The sequence below is a fragment of the Lycium ferocissimum genome, chromosome 1 (assembly GCF_029784015.1).
Source record: "Lycium ferocissimum isolate CSIRO_LF1 chromosome 1, AGI_CSIRO_Lferr_CH_V1, whole genome shotgun sequence".
In the NCBI taxonomy this organism is placed as follows: domain Eukaryota; kingdom Viridiplantae; phylum Streptophyta; class Magnoliopsida; order Solanales; family Solanaceae; genus Lycium; species Lycium ferocissimum.
In genome coordinates, this window is record NC_081342.1 from 70,421,511 (window position 1) to 70,439,462 (window position 17,952).

The 17,952-nt window shown below is 35.6% G+C and overlaps 1 protein-coding gene across 1 annotated transcript; it reads right to left on the minus strand.

Annotated features, from left to right (window-relative positions):
* Positions 1-16,060: 16,060 nt before the first annotated feature.
* On the minus strand, positions 16,061-16,933 carry LOC132067197 (uncharacterized). Its single transcript, XM_059460355.1, has 2 exons — positions 16,670-16,933; positions 16,061-16,576 (listed from the first exon to the last, which is right to left on the minus strand). Exons 1-2 carry the CDS (start codon positions 16,931-16,933, stop codon positions 16,061-16,063), a joined length of 780 nt encoding a protein of 259 aa, XP_059316338.1.
* Positions 16,934-17,952: the final 1,019 nt, after the last annotated feature.

Below are 17,952 nucleotides of genomic sequence, written 5' to 3' on the forward strand. Positions count from 1 at the left end.
TGATAGATTTTCCACACGTTTAAGTGGTTTAATTTTGGCTTCTACTACTTTTGTTCCATGTTTCATTTTTTATTTGTGAAGGACAGAATATCTACGAGAAAAGGCCATAAATAGTCCCTTATCTATGGGAGTAGGTCTAAAATAGTCCCTTAACTATACACTTACCGATTTTAGTCCTTTAACTATTCAAAAACTTATCAAATTTAGTCTCCGTCTATTTTTTTATACAAACAGCGTACAAACTCATAAACCATCGTGAAATTAATCGTTAAACCATTCCTCCAACCTATATTTCTCTCTCCCTGATTCTTTTTCCTCAAATTCATTCTTTAACCTCAACTTTTTTCCTCAAGTTCTCTCTCGCGTTTCATACCCGACGGACTGCGTCGGTTAAAACCGACGGAAAACCAACCCTGTCCGTCGGTTTTGTTAAAAAAAAAAAAAAAAAAACTGACGGTCTCACGTGGGTTTTTTTTTTTTTTTTTGAAAATTAAAGAATGAAATATAGGAACTTGGAATCGAACCCGGGTATGTTCCTTGGCATTAAAGGGCTTTATCACTAGACCACTGATATTTTTTGTTCATATACTTACATTGATTTAATTTATACTGTTTTTTCGCTCTAAAAACCGAAGGTTTTTTATAAAAAAATAAAAAATAACCGACGGACTCCATCGGTTTATTTTAGAAAATAATATAAAAAACAATTATATTTTTTCGCGCATTTTTGTGCAAAAAATAACCGAGGCAGTCCGTCGGTTTTCTTAAAAATAAAAAACGATTTTAAAAAATTATTGAAAAAATCGACGGAATCCTTCGGTCTTTCCGTTGGTTTTTTCCATCGGTTTTTACCAGTTTTTTAGTAGTGTTTGAGAAGAATGGTTACAGAATTTTTGTGCCTGAGTTTGTCTTTTCGAATTTTAGATACTCGAGAGCGACACCAGTGCCAGAATGCTTTTTTTTTTTTTTTTTTTTTTTTTTTAACAAGAGGAACTTGAGGAAAAAGAAGTAGGGAGAGAGAAATATAGGTCTGAGGAATGATTTAACGATTAATCTCATGAAGATTTATGAGTTTGTACGCTGTTTGTATAAAAAAATAGACGGAGACCAAATTTGATAAGTTTTTGGATAGTTAAAGGACTAAAACCGATAAGTGTATAGTTAAGGGACCATTTTAGACCTACTCCCATAGATAAGGGACTATTTATGGTGTTTTCTCGAATATCTACTCTTAAACGCGGCGTTGACAAGTATAGACCATTTAGAATGAATAAATGAAGTACTTCTTAATCCACATTTATATGTATTCACTTCATTAAATTACTTAATCAGAGCAATAACGTAAATTATTTTATACGCCAGGTTAGAGTTTTAAAATTATGTACAAATAACCCTCCATAAGAAATAAAAAATTATAATTTACAAATATAAAGCAGATTATTAGCTATATTAGATAAATATGATATCATAGTATAAAAATTTTTACACCATCAATAAATGTTAATTAAACAGCTCGTACTATAATTTAGGTGCATGAATTGGAATAAGGACCCTTTTGGCCATGAGAATTTTTCACTTTTTTTCCGGAATTTTTTGTCACTTTATTTGAAGATCAGTGTTAGGTCATGAAAATTTCAAATACAACTTGAAGATGAATTTGGAAAATACGTAAAACCCTGTGTTTTTCACTTCTTCCACTTTCAGTACATTGAAACCACCAAATATTCTTTGCAAAAACTATAATCAAACACAACTCCAATTTCATCTCCAACTTCAAAAATTTAAATAAAGTGAAAAGTTATTTGATTTTCATGGCCAGACACCTACCTAATTTTTCTATGTTATAGAAGTGCTTATATTTCTCCACATAGCAATTGCCAGATTAATGGACATGAAATTAAATAACTACAATTGACAAAGATGTCAACACATTCTTAAAAAATAAACATGTAAAAGAGAGAAGATCTAAGCTTAACTTGAAAGGGAATAGAATTGATCTTCAAAACAGAATTTGAGTAAAGATGCTTAGTTCATAACAGAGCAGATTTTGCAAGAGTAAGATGGCTAACACTCAAGAAGTGAAAATTTGTCTTCACTCGGAGTGTATTTATTTGGTGATTTTATTCATCTTTACAAGTTTTGACGTTAACTAATTAAATCATCTTAAAGAGACAAAGATATTATGCGAAAGCAAAAACAAAACAAAAAAGAGAAAAATATGTGACCGAGCAAAATGTGAAGATTGGAAACTCTTATCCAGAAAATATTTTCTTGCATACCAAACGAACCCTTAGAGTTGTTTCTTTTCCTTAATTATTCCTTTGGTCATTTATAATGCGATTTGATACAGAAGAAAAAGTCTTGAAATTGCGAAAGCAAAATTTATATTAGTCCAAATTAAGAATAATTAGTGGGAGATGTGATGTTTGCGTGCATGTGCATGGTGTAATGTGATTCCAGAGGGATCCTTATTCTACCAAAAAAAAAAAAAAAAAACAAAAACAAAAACAAAAACAAAACGAAAAAGAGAGATCCTTATTCTACCAAAAAACCACAAAAAAGAGAGATCCTTTAGTGGGAAATGGAGACAAGAAATGGGGTCCTTTAGTAGCCCTTTTGCTTTATTTCTGACTCTTAGGGCCCACTTCGTTGGTTCTTGTGTGGAATTAATAAGGGAAAGTTATATATTCGAAGGCTTGCCAAAGTTAATTACAACCTCCCAGTTTCTAGCAATATATATTAAAACATATTCTTGTATACTATATACACATATTATTTAACCGGTTATAATTTTAATGGATGGCTATAGAATTTATAAAAATCCAACTCATCGATTTAGTACATTGTTTGATTTGAGTCATTTATGAAAATGACTCGGCAAATTTGCACAAATATAATACTTGTGAGCCGTTGTTTAAGCTTTGTCCCCGTTTAAGGAGTTATACAAAAAGGCCTTGGCGCTACAACATAAACATGTTTTGCCGGCCAATTCAACAAGATTTACGAATAATTTAGCAAGCTGGTAGGATGAAGATTGTACTGAAGCTGTGATTATGTCCCTCATAACTTGTGAATACATGCAAATTCTGCCGACTCAACAAGATTAATTATTTGTGAATAATTTAATAAAATATGAAAGAAACTATATTAAAGTTATAACCCATTCGACATAACTTAATGAAGCTTGATTTTTCATTCTTTGGAGTACATAACGCGGAAATCATTTCTATCATGTTATTATTGCAGCAGTAGGACCATGAGTTTGAGAAAAGCATAACCTAGTAGTCCCTATTTGTGGCACTCTTCACCAACAACAAGAATATTAGAAGCCCTTTATGCTAATGGTGACACGTGTAAAATTTTGGAATGTTTCAAAAATGTTTCTTTTCCTGTTTCCTCTTTATGGACTTCGTTGTTCTTTTTTTTTTTTTTTTTTAGTTAAAACCTTTTTATTATTGACAAAAAGAATCGTTACATAGTAACTATTTAGCAGAGACAGACAGTTCAGATTCAACATTTGTTCCTCATACATTATCCAATCCCGAATTTCTTTTTTCTAATCCTAAAGTTAGCAATACCACACTTGTCTAGTCTATATGCTCCAACTGCAGCTTTGGGAAGGTTCTGCAAGTCCTGAAAGACACTTGTATTGATCCTTGTTTAGAGAGGATATCTGCTACAGTATTGGCTTCTCTATAGCAATGTTGTACTGTTACTCCAAGCTTGTTGAGCTACTCTTGAACATCTTCATATCATATGTTGAAACTTCCATAAAGGAGTGCTGGTGCCTATGATCATGTCCACCATGAGTTTAGAGTCCATCTCAAGTATGATGTTGTTCAAGCCTAGAGAGGAATTGTATTTCAATCCAATCAATGCAGCTTCAATCTCAGCATGGTTACTGCTGCAAAATTCTAAAGATTCAGAGTATGCTAGTATCATCCTCCCTTCCTTATTTCTGATAGTACCTCCAGATTCTACTATCTTCATTGGTATTAAAGAGCTGTCATCAGTGTTATTCTTGAATTGCTGATTAGTTGGCCTATCCCAATATATTGGACAACTACTAATTTGAGTCCTGTAATTGTCTACAATGACACAAATATCTCTCCAAGACAAATGAAGTTTAATCTATGTAAAATGTTTATATAACATGATTTTGACTTGAAAAATAACTTGATTTACAATTTTATAGACAGAATAAGATTTCTGGCCACACCTGCTTGCACCTCTCCTTTTCCATAATTCCCAGTTGATTATCATAGGGAGAATTTTACTGATAGTTCTGTGTAAAGGATTGACATTCTCACCAGCCCACCAGCTCCAAACCAGATTTAGATAATTTGATGCCCAGAGAATTAGCAAAGTATTGCCAAACTTTTTTGGCAATATCACCATGCACAAACAAGTGATCTAAAGTTTCAGATTGAGGATTTGGACAACAGTTGCATCTGGAAAAATATTCTGGCAAAATTTAGAGACAATATCATCCAGTGGTAACTTCTTTCTCATAACTCTCCAATTAATGAAAGCTATTTTGAAAGGTAAACCTTTATACCAAAGATTTTTTAGAGTATCATTAGTGCCTTTCCTCTTTCTGGTAAGTTCTCTGGCAGAAGCACAAGAAAATTTACCATCACTATTGATGGTCCATATATAAGTACTAGGCTTATTAGGATCATTGATATGAATCCTCTCAATAAGATTGTGAAGAGGGGTAGGGACAGTGTTTAACAGCTTATCAGTATCCCACTTGTTCTCATCAATGAATTCATTGACCAAAGTAAGGGAGTCAAGTGGGCCGGGCCGGGCCGGGCCATTTAAACGTGGGCCTGCGGCGGGCCGGCCGGTCAGAAAGTTGGGGGGCTGGCCGGGGGCCGGCTTGGAGAGGGAAAGGGTGTCCGTCCCCCCCCCCTCGGACAGGGGCTATACCTCGGGCCAAGGGACCCGCAGCGGGCGGGCCGGGTTTTAGTTAGTGGGGGCCGGTTTTAGTTAGTGTGCCGAGCCGGATTTTTTAATTATTTTAAAAAAAAATTCTAATACTATAATTTATTAAGTTTGATACTTTAAAATCTAGTTGTTGTCAACTTTATTTTAACCATCAAGTTCCTTAAATTATACTTTGGCCCTATTTTCAATCTATAAATACCATTCATTCTTCTCCATATTATCTCACAATTCCCTACTCTCCACTTTCTCTAAATTTCCTACTCATCTGAATGGGAACTAAATGGGAACAATGCACATAAGTTTTGATACTAAACCAAAGTTCTTAATTTAATTATCTCATCTGATCCTAAGTCCTAATGTCATGTGCGATTGTCACCTCTCCATCATCGCATGAGACATTTCAATACGCTAAAAAATATTTAATTATTATTATATATAAAATATTTGAAACTAATAAGATTTTATTAATATATTATTATATATATAACTAATAGTTTATATTATTATATCCGTATAACCTATTGAAATATTTTTGAACTTGTGTAAGCCAACAAGAAGATAGTAACTTAAAAGGGTATTTGATTTATTTCACGCATCGCATTTTAAGAGGCTTGTCATTTCATTGATTTTGTCGGCCTATTATAATGTCTTGTTGCTTTTGGGCACCGATCAATGTTTGTCCCTCCTTGCGTAAATTTATCTTGGAGTTGTCTTGTGTAGGATTAGTTTTACACAATTACATTTATAGTTCTATTTTGATCGCGTACGTATTATTATTCTTGTAAATAAAATTATAAATAAAATTATAACACAAATTTGAAAAGAAATTCAAAGGCTCGGTGAGCCTTTAGTTTTATTAATCGATAATTGCAAAGTCGAATTTAAACTTTAAAGCTTACAAACTTACAAGCCTACTTTTCTTTGATTTCGTAAACTTAAACTAGAAAAAGAAAATTCAATTTGACAACTCTTCAAATTTAAATCTACATATTTTCCACCATTTTATTCAATTCTTCCATATTAACATTAGGAGGAATTAGCTCAAAATTTTCATAATCGACATCTCCATACATTGGAGATGTTTGTACCGATGGATCTCCAAGTGACATTATATCTTCAAGTTGCTGGTCTTCTCTTGGATCTTGTTCTCTTCCTTGATTTCTTCACTCTGATCTGATCCATTCTCTCGAAACATACTAGAACATTCATTGCGTTGTCGCCTAACGAGTGTCGGTTGTCTCCGAGTCGTCGCCTTCCTTGGCTAAATGTACTTTCCGATGCAACGCTTGACATTGGAACATTTAGCACATTTCTAGCCATTGTTGAAAGAACGGGAAATTGTCTCTCTCGTTGTTCCTCCACCAATCCGTTGCATTAACTCCATCTTCGAAAGGCTCCAATGGCTGTCTCAAAAAAAAATTGAAGCTTATCAAAGTTTGTATTATTTTGTTGAGGTGCTATTTGAGACCAAATAGATAATCTAGGAACACCCATGATAGGCACACTTTGTGCTTGTCTTTTAGAAGATGAAGTTTCGTTAGAAGGACCACATGGGATAGAAGTCGGTGTAGCATTATCAAGTAATGTAGAATAACAGTTATATAATTGTTGTGCGTAATCATTTGCATCACACATAGCCTTAAGAAGGGATGGTTCTCAGTTTTAATATCTAAAGAAGTATATATAATACGGGTCAATTCTTACATATTAATATATTTAATACACGGATTTAATATAGCACCAACTAAGTAAATAGGAGGAATAGGAAAGAAATACTTTTTGAATTTAATTATCATTGCAGTAACAACATATGTGTAACCTTCTTTAAACTTATATTCTTTAAGCAAATAAGAGATATCAGCTAGATAAGCTAAAATGTTACAAACAGTAGGATAATAAGCACCGCAAAATTCCAGAGTAGCGAAATAAATTTTTTCTAAAGAATCTACAACATCCTTAATTTTGATCCAATCAAAATCACTTAACATTAACTCGGGATATCCAAGAGCAAATTGGTTAAAAGTTGCTTATAGGAACTTTATATTCAACACAAGTTTTTAAGAAATCATAAGTAGAATTCCACCTAGTGTCTATTTCTTCGTGCATAAATCTTGGTCTAAGATTATTTTGCCTACATTTATTTTTAAATTCAATAAGTCGCTTCCTATTATTATTTCCTTGAATAAAACCAATCGCGTGTCTAATTTTCTCAATCACAGTGCTCAAAGAAAGAAAGACCATCTTGAACAATTAAATTGTAAATATGACAAGCACACCGGACATGAAGTATTTCAGGTAAAGATGGAGACAACTCAGATTTTAAACTGTCGATAGCAGATGTGTTGTTAGAAGCATTATCAAAGGCCATACATAACACTTTGCTTGTAAGACCATAATATTTTGCAATGACAAGGACAAAGATTCATATATGAATTGTGCAGTATGTCTACGGTCTTCGTCATATTGAAAATCTACAATACTTTTTTGCATATTAAAATTATCATCTATCCAATGACAAGTAACTGTTAAATAATCATTTCTATTAACAGCACGACCAAGATCCGAGGTGAGAGAAACTCTACAAGGGAGATATGTCAATAAATAACGTAGATAAAACAGATATTGTCCATGAAGTCTAAAAATATCAGATCTACAAGTAGTTCTAGGAATACCGCTAAACATAGGATTATAAATTTTTGTATATAATGAATAAAAGCATTAGAAGAAGCAAAGGTGAAACGCAAACAACCCACAGCTATCATTTTCGCTAATTCTTCACGATCCTTCATTTTATTATATGATCCACTTAATTTACCGGTCTTTAGGTTCGGCCTTGTTTAAGTTAATCCCCGGTGGCACCCCGAGTCGCTATCTCTTCTTTCCAATTTGGGTGATTGTTATCCAAATGTCTAGTCAATTGACCCGTCCCCCTTTACTACGTGCTATGCTTATAAGGTGTCTCACAAATTTTACATGCAACATAACCCGGATTATTTTCTAATCGGGAAAAATAATTCCACACTAAGCTAGTTTTTTTCCGGGCGCTAGGTTTTTTTTGGGCTCCTTTAGGCAGTGGAGGACCACCCTGAGCCTGAGTTCGAGACTGAGCAATATCATTAGCGGGACTAGTGGGTGTATTATTGTCATTATCATCATCGTCTACTTGTATCTCAACTTCATTCTCATCTTCTATACCGTACGTTTCTTGTAATTCTATATAATTCATATCATGTGCACCCACACCTATGTTGCCTATTTCACTAGGTGGTGCTTGTGGAACACGAGTATAATTTCTAGCGCTAGTACTACCCCTACCACTACCACTACCGGATTTTTTCTTACCGCTACTACTACCACCAGGACATAAAGCTTTACCGACTCTTTTTAGTTGTTCCATTATGCAAATTAAAATAACGAAAATTAAATTTAAAATGCAAGAATTAAAGTACTAAATAAAAGTAAGAGATGGAACGAAGGTACCAAATTCTCGGAGATAACGAAATAACAACGTGATCGTAAATTGATGAATTGAATACTTGAAGCCTTCCACTTGATCTTGTTAATTGCAAGTTTGCAAAAACAATTAAAGTAGAATACTAAAATTATAGAAATTGCTGAAAATTAAGAGGGAAAGTGAGATAAAATGAGAGGATTGTAGTAAAAAATGATGAAATGTATGAGGTATTTATAGGTGAAAAATGGGTTAAACTGTAATTTTTTAAACTTAAAGGTCAAAAATAATTTTAAGGGTTGAGGGGCCTTTTTTGGGCCAACGGCTGAATTACTAAAAACAACCGTTGGCAACGGTCACTAGTGCCCACTTTATTAATTCTGTGGGGCCCACCTGCCCATTAATTGAAAAAAAAAAAAAACAAAGGAAGAGCTAACTAGTTTTCAACCGTTGGAAAAGGTCCCTGCCCACTTTATTAATTCTCTGGGGCTTAGCTGACCATTAATTTTTTTTTTTAAAAAAAAGGAGATTTAATTAGTTTTCATTTAGTAGCAATTAAATATTAACGGATCCGACTCCTCTCCATTTTCATTGTCTCCATTTTCCCCAAGTTCTTACTTGAATAAGAGACACATTACATGAGTTAAAATTAATGGTTAAGTTTTAATTAACTAAAGTAAGATTCTAACTATGGTTTGGATAATTAAGAAATATTTCATATATTTGCTTCCAAAATTTTAAGAATCCCACAATTATAGCTACAGCTATTTTATTGCGATACAATATTTTTAAAATACTTATTATTAGTAATAAATGTAGTACTTATCTTTTTTTTTTTTTTTTTATTTGAAGTGGGCCGGGCCGGTGCCCCGATGGGCCATCACCTAAGTGCCGGTGGTCGTCCACCTTGTCAGAAGCTTGACCCTAATGAAACCCACCTAGCCCAGCCCCTTACACCTCTTAGTGGGCTTGGGCCGGGCCGGTGGTGGGCCGGGTTTGGGCTGGCCCGGCCCACTTGACACCCTTAATACAAATAAAGGGTGGAAATAAAAGTTAGTGGATTCGTCCAAATCCATGGTCGAGGCTCTAGCTCCGCCCCTAGTGGGTTCAACAGAACCATTCAGTACTTTTAGTCTAAACCATGTATTTTGTATTGAAAAAATAAAATCGTAGTAAAGAACTTGGCAATGTGCTCTCTAGATTCTATTTGGAATTAGAATGAAACAAAAAACATGAAGGGTTTCTGATAAAAGGAAAGGAAACTGGAACACAAACATGCATGTCTCGGAACAAGTTGTACATTTCCATCATTCCATGAGCTTGATGTGTTTATGCTTTTGATGAGGAAAAGAGAACAACGAAGTTTCCCCTTTGCATGCCTTGGCTGTCCCATTTACATAGGGAGGAAAAGAACCACCTACTTTGCTGAAATTACATCTAAGATCCTTAAAAGGATTGGAGGATGGCAAGGTAAGCTTCTATCACATGGGGAAAAGGCTGTGATAATACAGCAGGTTTTATAGTCCCAAACTATGCATCTTTTGGCTGCAATCTCACCTCCTAAAGTAGTGGTCACTCACATTGAAAAATATTTATCCAATTTCTTTTGGGGGCAAATGGAGGGAAAAAACAAATACCATTGGAGTTCCTGACAAAATCTTTGCTACCCCAAGGAGGAAGGGGGAGTTGGTTTTAAATCCTTAGTTGATATACAAAATTCCTTTATTTTAAAAGATGGTGGAGGTTTACAATCAACTCTAGCCTTTGGGCTGAATTTTTGAAATCTAAATACTGTATTAGAATTAATGCTATTGCCAGAAGTTGTAGCTCTGGCCAATTACAGAGCTGGAAATAACTTCTTAATTGTAGAGCTACAGCTGAGCCTCATATGCTTTGAAAAATAAACAATGCCTCATCATTTTTCTGGTGGAATAACTGGACAGGACTTGGTCCACTTGCTTTACTCCTTCAAAATGGTACTAGGCCAGGTAATACTTTGGTCTAAGGGTGTCAAGTGGGCCGGGCCAGCCCGAACCCGGCCCACCACCGGCCCGGCCCAAGCCCACTAAGAGGTGTAAGGGGCTGGGCTAGGTGGGTTTTATTAGGGGGCTGGGCCGGACAAGGTGGACAGCCCACCAGCAGCCCGGGTGATGGCCCATCGGGGCACCGGCCCTGCCCGGCCCACTTCAAATAAAAAAAAAAGAAAAGATAAGTACTACATTTATTACTAAAAATAAGTATTTTAAAAACATTGTATCCCAATAAAATAGCTGTAGCTATAATTGTGGGATCCTTAAAATTTTGGAAGCAAATATATGAAATATTTATTAATTATTCAAACCATAGTTAGAATCTTACTTTAGTTAATTAAAACTTAACCATTAATTTTAACTCAGGTAATTTGTCTCTTATTCAAGTAAGAACTTGGGGAAAATGGAGACAATGAAAATGGAGAGGAGTCGGATCCGTTAATATTTAATTGCTACTAAATGAAAACTAATTAGCTCTCCTTTTTAAAAAAAAATAATAATTAATGGTCAGCTGAGCCCCAGAGAATTAATAAAGTGGGCAGTGACCTTTTCCAACGGTTGAAAACTAGTTAGCTCTTCCTTTGTTTTTTTTTTCAAACTAGTTAGCTCTTCCTTTGTTTTTTTTTTCAATTAATGGGCAGGTGGGCCCCACAGAATTAATAAAGTGGGCACTAGTAACCGTTGCCAACGGTTATTTTTGGTAATTCAGCTGTTGGCCCAAAAAAGGTCCCTCAACCCCTTAAAATTATTTTTGACCTTTAAGTTTAAAAAATTATAGTTTAACCCATTTTTCACCTATAAATACCTCATACATTTCATCATTTTTTACAACAATCCTCTCATTTTATCTCACTTTCCCTCTTAATTTTTAGCAATTTCTATAATTTTAGTATTCTACTTTAATTGTTTTTGCAAACTTGCAACTAACAAGATCAAGTGGAAGGCTTCAAGTATTCAATTCATCAATTTACGATCACGTTGTTATTTCGTTATCTCCGAGAATTTGGTACCTTCGTTCCATCTCTTACTTTTATTTAGTACTTTAATTCTTGCATTTTAATTTTAATTTTCGTTATTTTAATTTGCATAATGGAACAACTAAAAAGAGTCGGTAAAGCTTTATGTCCCGATGGTAGTAGTAGCGGTAAGAAAAAATCCGGTAGTGGTAGTGGTAGGGGTAGTACTAGCGCTAGAAATTATACTCGTGTTCCGCAACCACAACCTAGTGAAATAGGAGACATAGGTGTGGGTGCACATGATATGAATTATATAGAATTACAAGAAACGTACGGTATAGAAGATGAGAACGAACTTGAGATACAAGTAGACGATGATGATAATGACAATAATACACCCACTAGTCCCGCTAATGATATTGCTCAGTCTCAGGGTCGTCCTCCACTACCTGAAGGAGCCTAAAAAAAAACTAGCGCCCGGAAAAAAACTAGCTTAGTGTGGAATTATTTTGCCCGATTAGAAAATAATCCGGGTTATGTTGTACGTAAAATTTGCGAGACACCTTATAAGCATAGCACCGGGGTAGTAAAGGGGGGACGGGTCAATTGACTAGACATTTGGATAACAATCACCCAAATTGGAAAGAAGAGATAGCAGAAGCTCAGGGTGCCATCGGGGGATTAACCCAAACAAGACTGAACATAAAGATCGGTAAATTAAGTGGATCATATAATAAAATGAAGGACCGTGAAGAATTAGCGAAAATGATAGCTGTGGGTTGTTTGCCTTCCACCTTTGCTTCTTCTGATGCTTTTATTCATTATATACAAAAAGTTTATAATCCTATGTTTAGCGGTATTCCTAGAACTACTTGTAGATCTGATATTTTTAGACTTCATGGACAATATCTGTTTTATCTACGTTATTTATTGACATATCTCCCTTGTAGAGTTTCTCTCACCTCGAATCTTGGTCGTGTTGTTAATAGAAATAATTATTTAACAGTTACTTGTCATTGGATAGATGATAATTTTAATATGCAAAAACATATTTTAGCTTTTGAATATGACGAAGACCGTAGACATACTGCACAATTCATATCCGATATCGTCCTTCGGCTCATTGCAAAATATTATGGTCTTACAAGCAAAGTTTTATGTATGGCCTTTGATAATGCTTCTAACAACACATTCATATCGACAGTTTAAAATCTGAGTTGTCTTCACCTTTACCTGAAATATTTCATGTCCGGTGTGCTTGTCATATTTACAATTTAATTGTTTAAGATGGTCTTTCTTTCTTTGAGCCTGTGATTGAGAAAATTAGACACGCATTGTTTTTTATTCAAGGAAATAATAATAGGAAGCCACTTGTTGAATTTAAAAATAAATGCAGGCAAAATAATCTTAGACCAAGATTTATGCCTGAAGAAATAGACACTAGGTGGAATTCTACTTATGATTTCTTAAAAACTTGTGTTGAATATAAAGTTCCTATAACTGCAACTTTTAACCAATTTGCTACTAGATATCCCGAGTTAATGTTAAGTGATTTTGATTGGATCAAAATTAAGGATGTTGTAGATTTTTTAGAAAAATTTTATTTCGCTACTCTGGAATTTTTCGGTGCTTATTATCCTACTGTTTGTAACATTTTAGCTTATCTAGCTGATTTTTTTTTAATCAATTTCCCAGAAATCTCTGGGTATTTGCATTAATCTCCACAAGAAGAACCAATTCAGTACACGAGGTGGATTTGAAAATCCTCGCTTCCAAGTTAAACTGCACAAAATAACCTACTATATAGGTTTCAATATATCTAGCCTACAGCAGTTAGTTATTTACTAGGCTTCAACAAGTTTAAGCTTCACCAAAAATTATGCTTCCTGTGTTTGTGTCTTAGCGAGGGTACTTGAAGTTGATCCATTCTGTATGGTCCTCTCGCACTATGTGGTAATTCCTCGAGGGTGAAAAAATTGTGATCTTGATGGTTGATACTCCACTTAGCCAAAGCATCTGCTACCTGATTTGCCTCCCTATAACAATGTTGGAATCGGCAGTTGATCCTTTGAGCAAGGCCTTGGGCTTCGATGATGATTTCTTTCAAGTGCCACGAGGGAATAGATACGCCTTTTAGCATGTTAATAATCAACTGCGAGTCGCCTTCCAAGATCAAGTTATGAAAACTATTTTGTGAACACCACTTTAGTCCGTGTAGTGCAGCCTTTGCTTCTGCAGTGTTGCTACTTTCATTCCCCAATCGAGAAGCAAAAGCCATGATAATATTTCCATCAACATCTCTGCAAATCCCTCCAGCCCCAGCTTGACCATTCCCCATCTTCTTTGCCATCAGTATTGAGCTTAAACCCATGACCATTCGGTTTCTCCCACTTCACCATTGTGCATTCTATTTTTGGGACCAAATTTATAATTTGATCACAGATGAAAAACCAATCAGTCCCCCAGTTCTTGTCTTTCTTCACTTTAGAAAGTATCCATTTTAAATGAGAGAAAATGTGGTACTTAATCCTCTTCAAAGACACTGTAGTGTTGCCATACCTCTCAGCACATCTGGCTTTCCAAATTTCCCAACAAACCACCATGGGAGTGGTTTGTAGCAAAATTTGGTGAATTGAATTCTTTGGCTTGAGACTCCACCACTTCTTAAGAAAATTTCTGATCTGAGTGTCTTCCCAGCTGATACCCAAAGGATTGCCAAAATATTTCCATATTGAAACAGCAATATCACCAGCCATAAACGAATGTTGAATTGTCTCACTCCGCGGGGTTCTGCAACAGAAGCATTTAGAAGCCAAGTTTTGTTTAAACTTGCAAAGTATATCATCAAAAGGTAGTTTGTTCTTCAGCAACTTCCACATCAAAAAAGACATTTTGAATGGTATGTAATTGTTCCATATTTTCTTCAACAAAGGGGACTTCTCTTTTCTTTGTCTTGCTAAACTCCAAGCACTAGCCGTTGAGAAAATCCCGTTGCTATTAGGGGTCCAAATAGCATAATCTTTAGAGTTCTGATCCCCTATATCAACAGAAAGAATTTGTTCAGCTAAGTATTTGGGAAATTGCATCATCTCGATGTGCCAAACCCCGTTGTGAATAATCTCAGAAACTCTAGAATTCATAGGAGAATCTTGAATGTTAATAAGCTGAGCTACTGCCCCCATGTTAGACCAGTTGTCCCGCCAAAGATTGCTGTCCCCACCATTTATTTTCCATACAATATTCTCCTCCATTAAATCCCTACTTCTGAGCATTTTTTTCCAAATTAGGGGATTGAGTAGGCATGATTGGTTTAGCAATAGGGGAGGTGAATCTGGAATATTTTACTTTAAGAAACTTTGACCATAGAGAGTCTGTGGTCCTAAATTTCCACCATCTCTTCATATTTAAACTTTCACTGACATCTTGAATTCTTCTGAGCCCCAATCCTCCTTCTTCTTTGGGATAAGTCATCTTTTCCTATGCACTCCAGTGATGTTTTTGTTTACCTTCAATAGCACCCCAAAAGAATCTAGCCAAGTGCCTTTCCACCTCATTAAAAATTCCCTTTGGAGGTTCTACAGCCGACAGCATATAGATAGGAAGAGACTGAAGCACATGCTTAATCAACACAAATCTTCCTCTAATGGATAATAGTTTTCCATGCCATCCTGTAACTCTTTTGATAATCTTGGACACCATCTCTCCATAATATGCAACATTTTGCCTACCAATGTAAAGAGGGCATCCCAAATAGGTAATAGGGAACTTAGCTTGTCTATACCCTGTTGTTTCTTTGATCCTCAAGATTTGATTTGTAGTAGCCTTGCTACTAACCAGAAAGCAACTTTTATCAATATTGATCAGTTGGCGTAACACCTTTGATAAGCTTGAAGTTAGGCAGTGATAGCTTCCAGGGATTTCTTGTTGGCTGACGAAAAAAGCATCACATCATCTGCATATGCAAGATGTGTAATAACTGGAACCCGAAGAGGCATGCTAAAACCTTTAAACTGGTTAAAATACGGCAGTTGGTTCAAAAGTCTTGACAAAACCTCCGCCCCAAGCACAAAAAGAGAAGGAGAGAGAGGATCTCCTTGTTTAACGCCTCTCGTAGAATGGAAAAAACCTCTTCCGACACCATTTATCAAAACTGAGTACCATACATTTGAGATAGATCTCCATACCAGATTTACCCATTTTTTAGCAAAACCAAGTCTTCTCATAACAGCAATAAGAAACTTCCAGTTTACCCTGTCGTATTCTTTTGCCATATCGAGCTTGATTACCACATTCCTACCAAATTTTTTCTTATTAATAGCATGAATGATTTCTTGAGCCAGGAGGACATTGTCTGTGATAGATCTGCCCTTAATAAAGCCTGACTGATTGTCAGATATGATCTTAGGAAAAAGCACGTTTAACCTTGAACTCATGATTCTGGAAATAATCTTGTTTGAGCAGTTGCTAAGACTAATTGGCCTCATTTCATTGAAAGAAGATGGATTCTCTACTTTGGGCAATAAGATCAAACAAGTACTTGTGAAAAATCTGGTTAACTCTGCTCCATTAAAGAAATCTTGAATCACCCTCATAAGATCCTCCTTAATGATGTGCCAACAATTTTGGTAAAAAGAACCCCCCAAAACTATCAGGCCCAGGTGCACTACTAGGACTTAAGGCAAAACTAGCATCTCGAGTGCACTACTAGGACTTAAGGCAAAACCAGCATCTCGAATCTCACTTTCTTGTGGCATTGCACACAAGATATCATTATCATGTTGAGTAATAACTTGATCCAGACAATCAATGTATTGTAGATCAGGATCGTTATCTTCATGAAATAGGAGATTAAAATGGTTAACTGCCTCCTCAAAGATCTGCTCATCTCCATTGATCCATTGGCCTTCACTGTTAATGATCCTTTGAATGTTGAGTCTTCTTCTCTTCTCATTGATAATGGCATGAAAATATTTGGTATTAGCATCTCCTTCTTCTAGCCACCTGATATTAGCTTTTTGTTTGAGGATGGATTCATCAAATTTAAGCCATTTAGTATACTCTGCTTGTGCCTTGTGTGCCTGTTCTCTGTGATCATCAAGGTCATCATTAATATACTTTGTTTCCAGATTATGCATTTTGATCTCCCATTCTTTGACCAAATCAAAAACATTCCCAATATGCTCTTTGGACTATATGCTCAGTATCCTGCTCAGATTCTTGAGTTTTAGTTGAAACTTTCTCATGTTATTTCCTTGTACATCAATATTCCAAGCTTCCTGTACCACATTCTTGAATTCAGGTTGCTCAGTCCAGAATTGGAGGAACTTAAAATATTTGATGCCATGGAAATTGGAATTGGAGCATTTCACCAACATTGGAGTATGATCTGACCCGGTACTGGCCAAATGTTCAATGTCACTCCTAGAAAACATATCTGTCCACTGATTATTAAAGAACACCCTATCCAATCTCTTCCATATTCTGTGCGGTTTTCCCCTTGTGTTGCACCATGTAAATCTTAGCCCTGTGAAGCCAGCATCGACCATCCCGCAATCATCCATACAAGTTATAAAGTCCTAACTTTTCTCCATTCTGTGGGGTTTCCCTCCGTTTTTTTTTCATCCGGGCCCATAATGACATTGAAATCTCCATTAATGCACCAAGGACCATTAATCATGCTGCTACAGTTTCTCAGACTTTCCCAAAGAGAAGTTCTTAAAGGATGTTTAGATTTTGCATATACAAAGGTGAAATAAAAGACTTCATCATTTGTGTTGTTGGTCACCTTCACTGTAATTTGTTGTTCATCATCCACCACCACCGTAACATTGAAACCGTAAAATCCAGAAAAGCCATATTTTCCCATTGCGTTTTTCCCAAACATCCTTCAAAAGCAAGTCCCCTTTTGTATTGCTCGATTTTACTAGAATGAACAAAAGGCTCCTGAACAGCAATAAAATGTGTTTTATGAATTTTGGATAGGAACTTTAATCTTTCAAAATCTCCCCTTGACTTAACCCCTCTAATATTCCACGAGATTGTATTAATCATATGAACATTTATAGAGATAGCACCTATTTGACTGGCTTTAACTTTAGCCCTTGTGACAGGGCCTTGATCTTCCATATTCTTGGTCTGGTCTATCATGTTTCCTTTTGTTCCTCTTGGTGATAAATTTCCTGACATAATGAGTTTGTTTTCCTGTTGGGTGATTGCATCTTCACTGTCTTGTTCATGCCAGACTATTCTCGGTGCAAAAGTCTTCAGAAGCTCATCCTCGTCATTTGAATTACATTCCTCATAATCTTCTTCTTCTTGGAATTCTTCATCATCATCATCATCCCTTGCATCCCCCAAACTTGATTCATATTCATTGGAATCTTCCAAAACCTCTTGGTGTTATGTTGACTGTCTTTTTTATTCTTTTCCTGGTCAGATTTTGAATTGGTAATGATAACATCAATGTCTTCATTGCAATTCAGGTCAACATATAGGTTGATTCCTTTCATCTCAGATAATTTTGGCTGTACAAATTCATGCTTAGGAGGTGTATCAGGAGGTTTCT

Bases quoted from the DNA above. Each gene is read 5' to 3' on its own strand.
- LOC132067197 (XM_059460355.1), bottom strand. From the start codon at position 16,933: ATGGTCGATGCTGGCTTCACAGGGCTAAGATTTACATGGTGCAACACA. The intron at 16,577-16,669 runs GTACAGGAAGCT...CTGAGCATATAG, and splicing joins AACCTGAATTCAAGAATGTG to TCCAAAGAGCATATTGGGAA.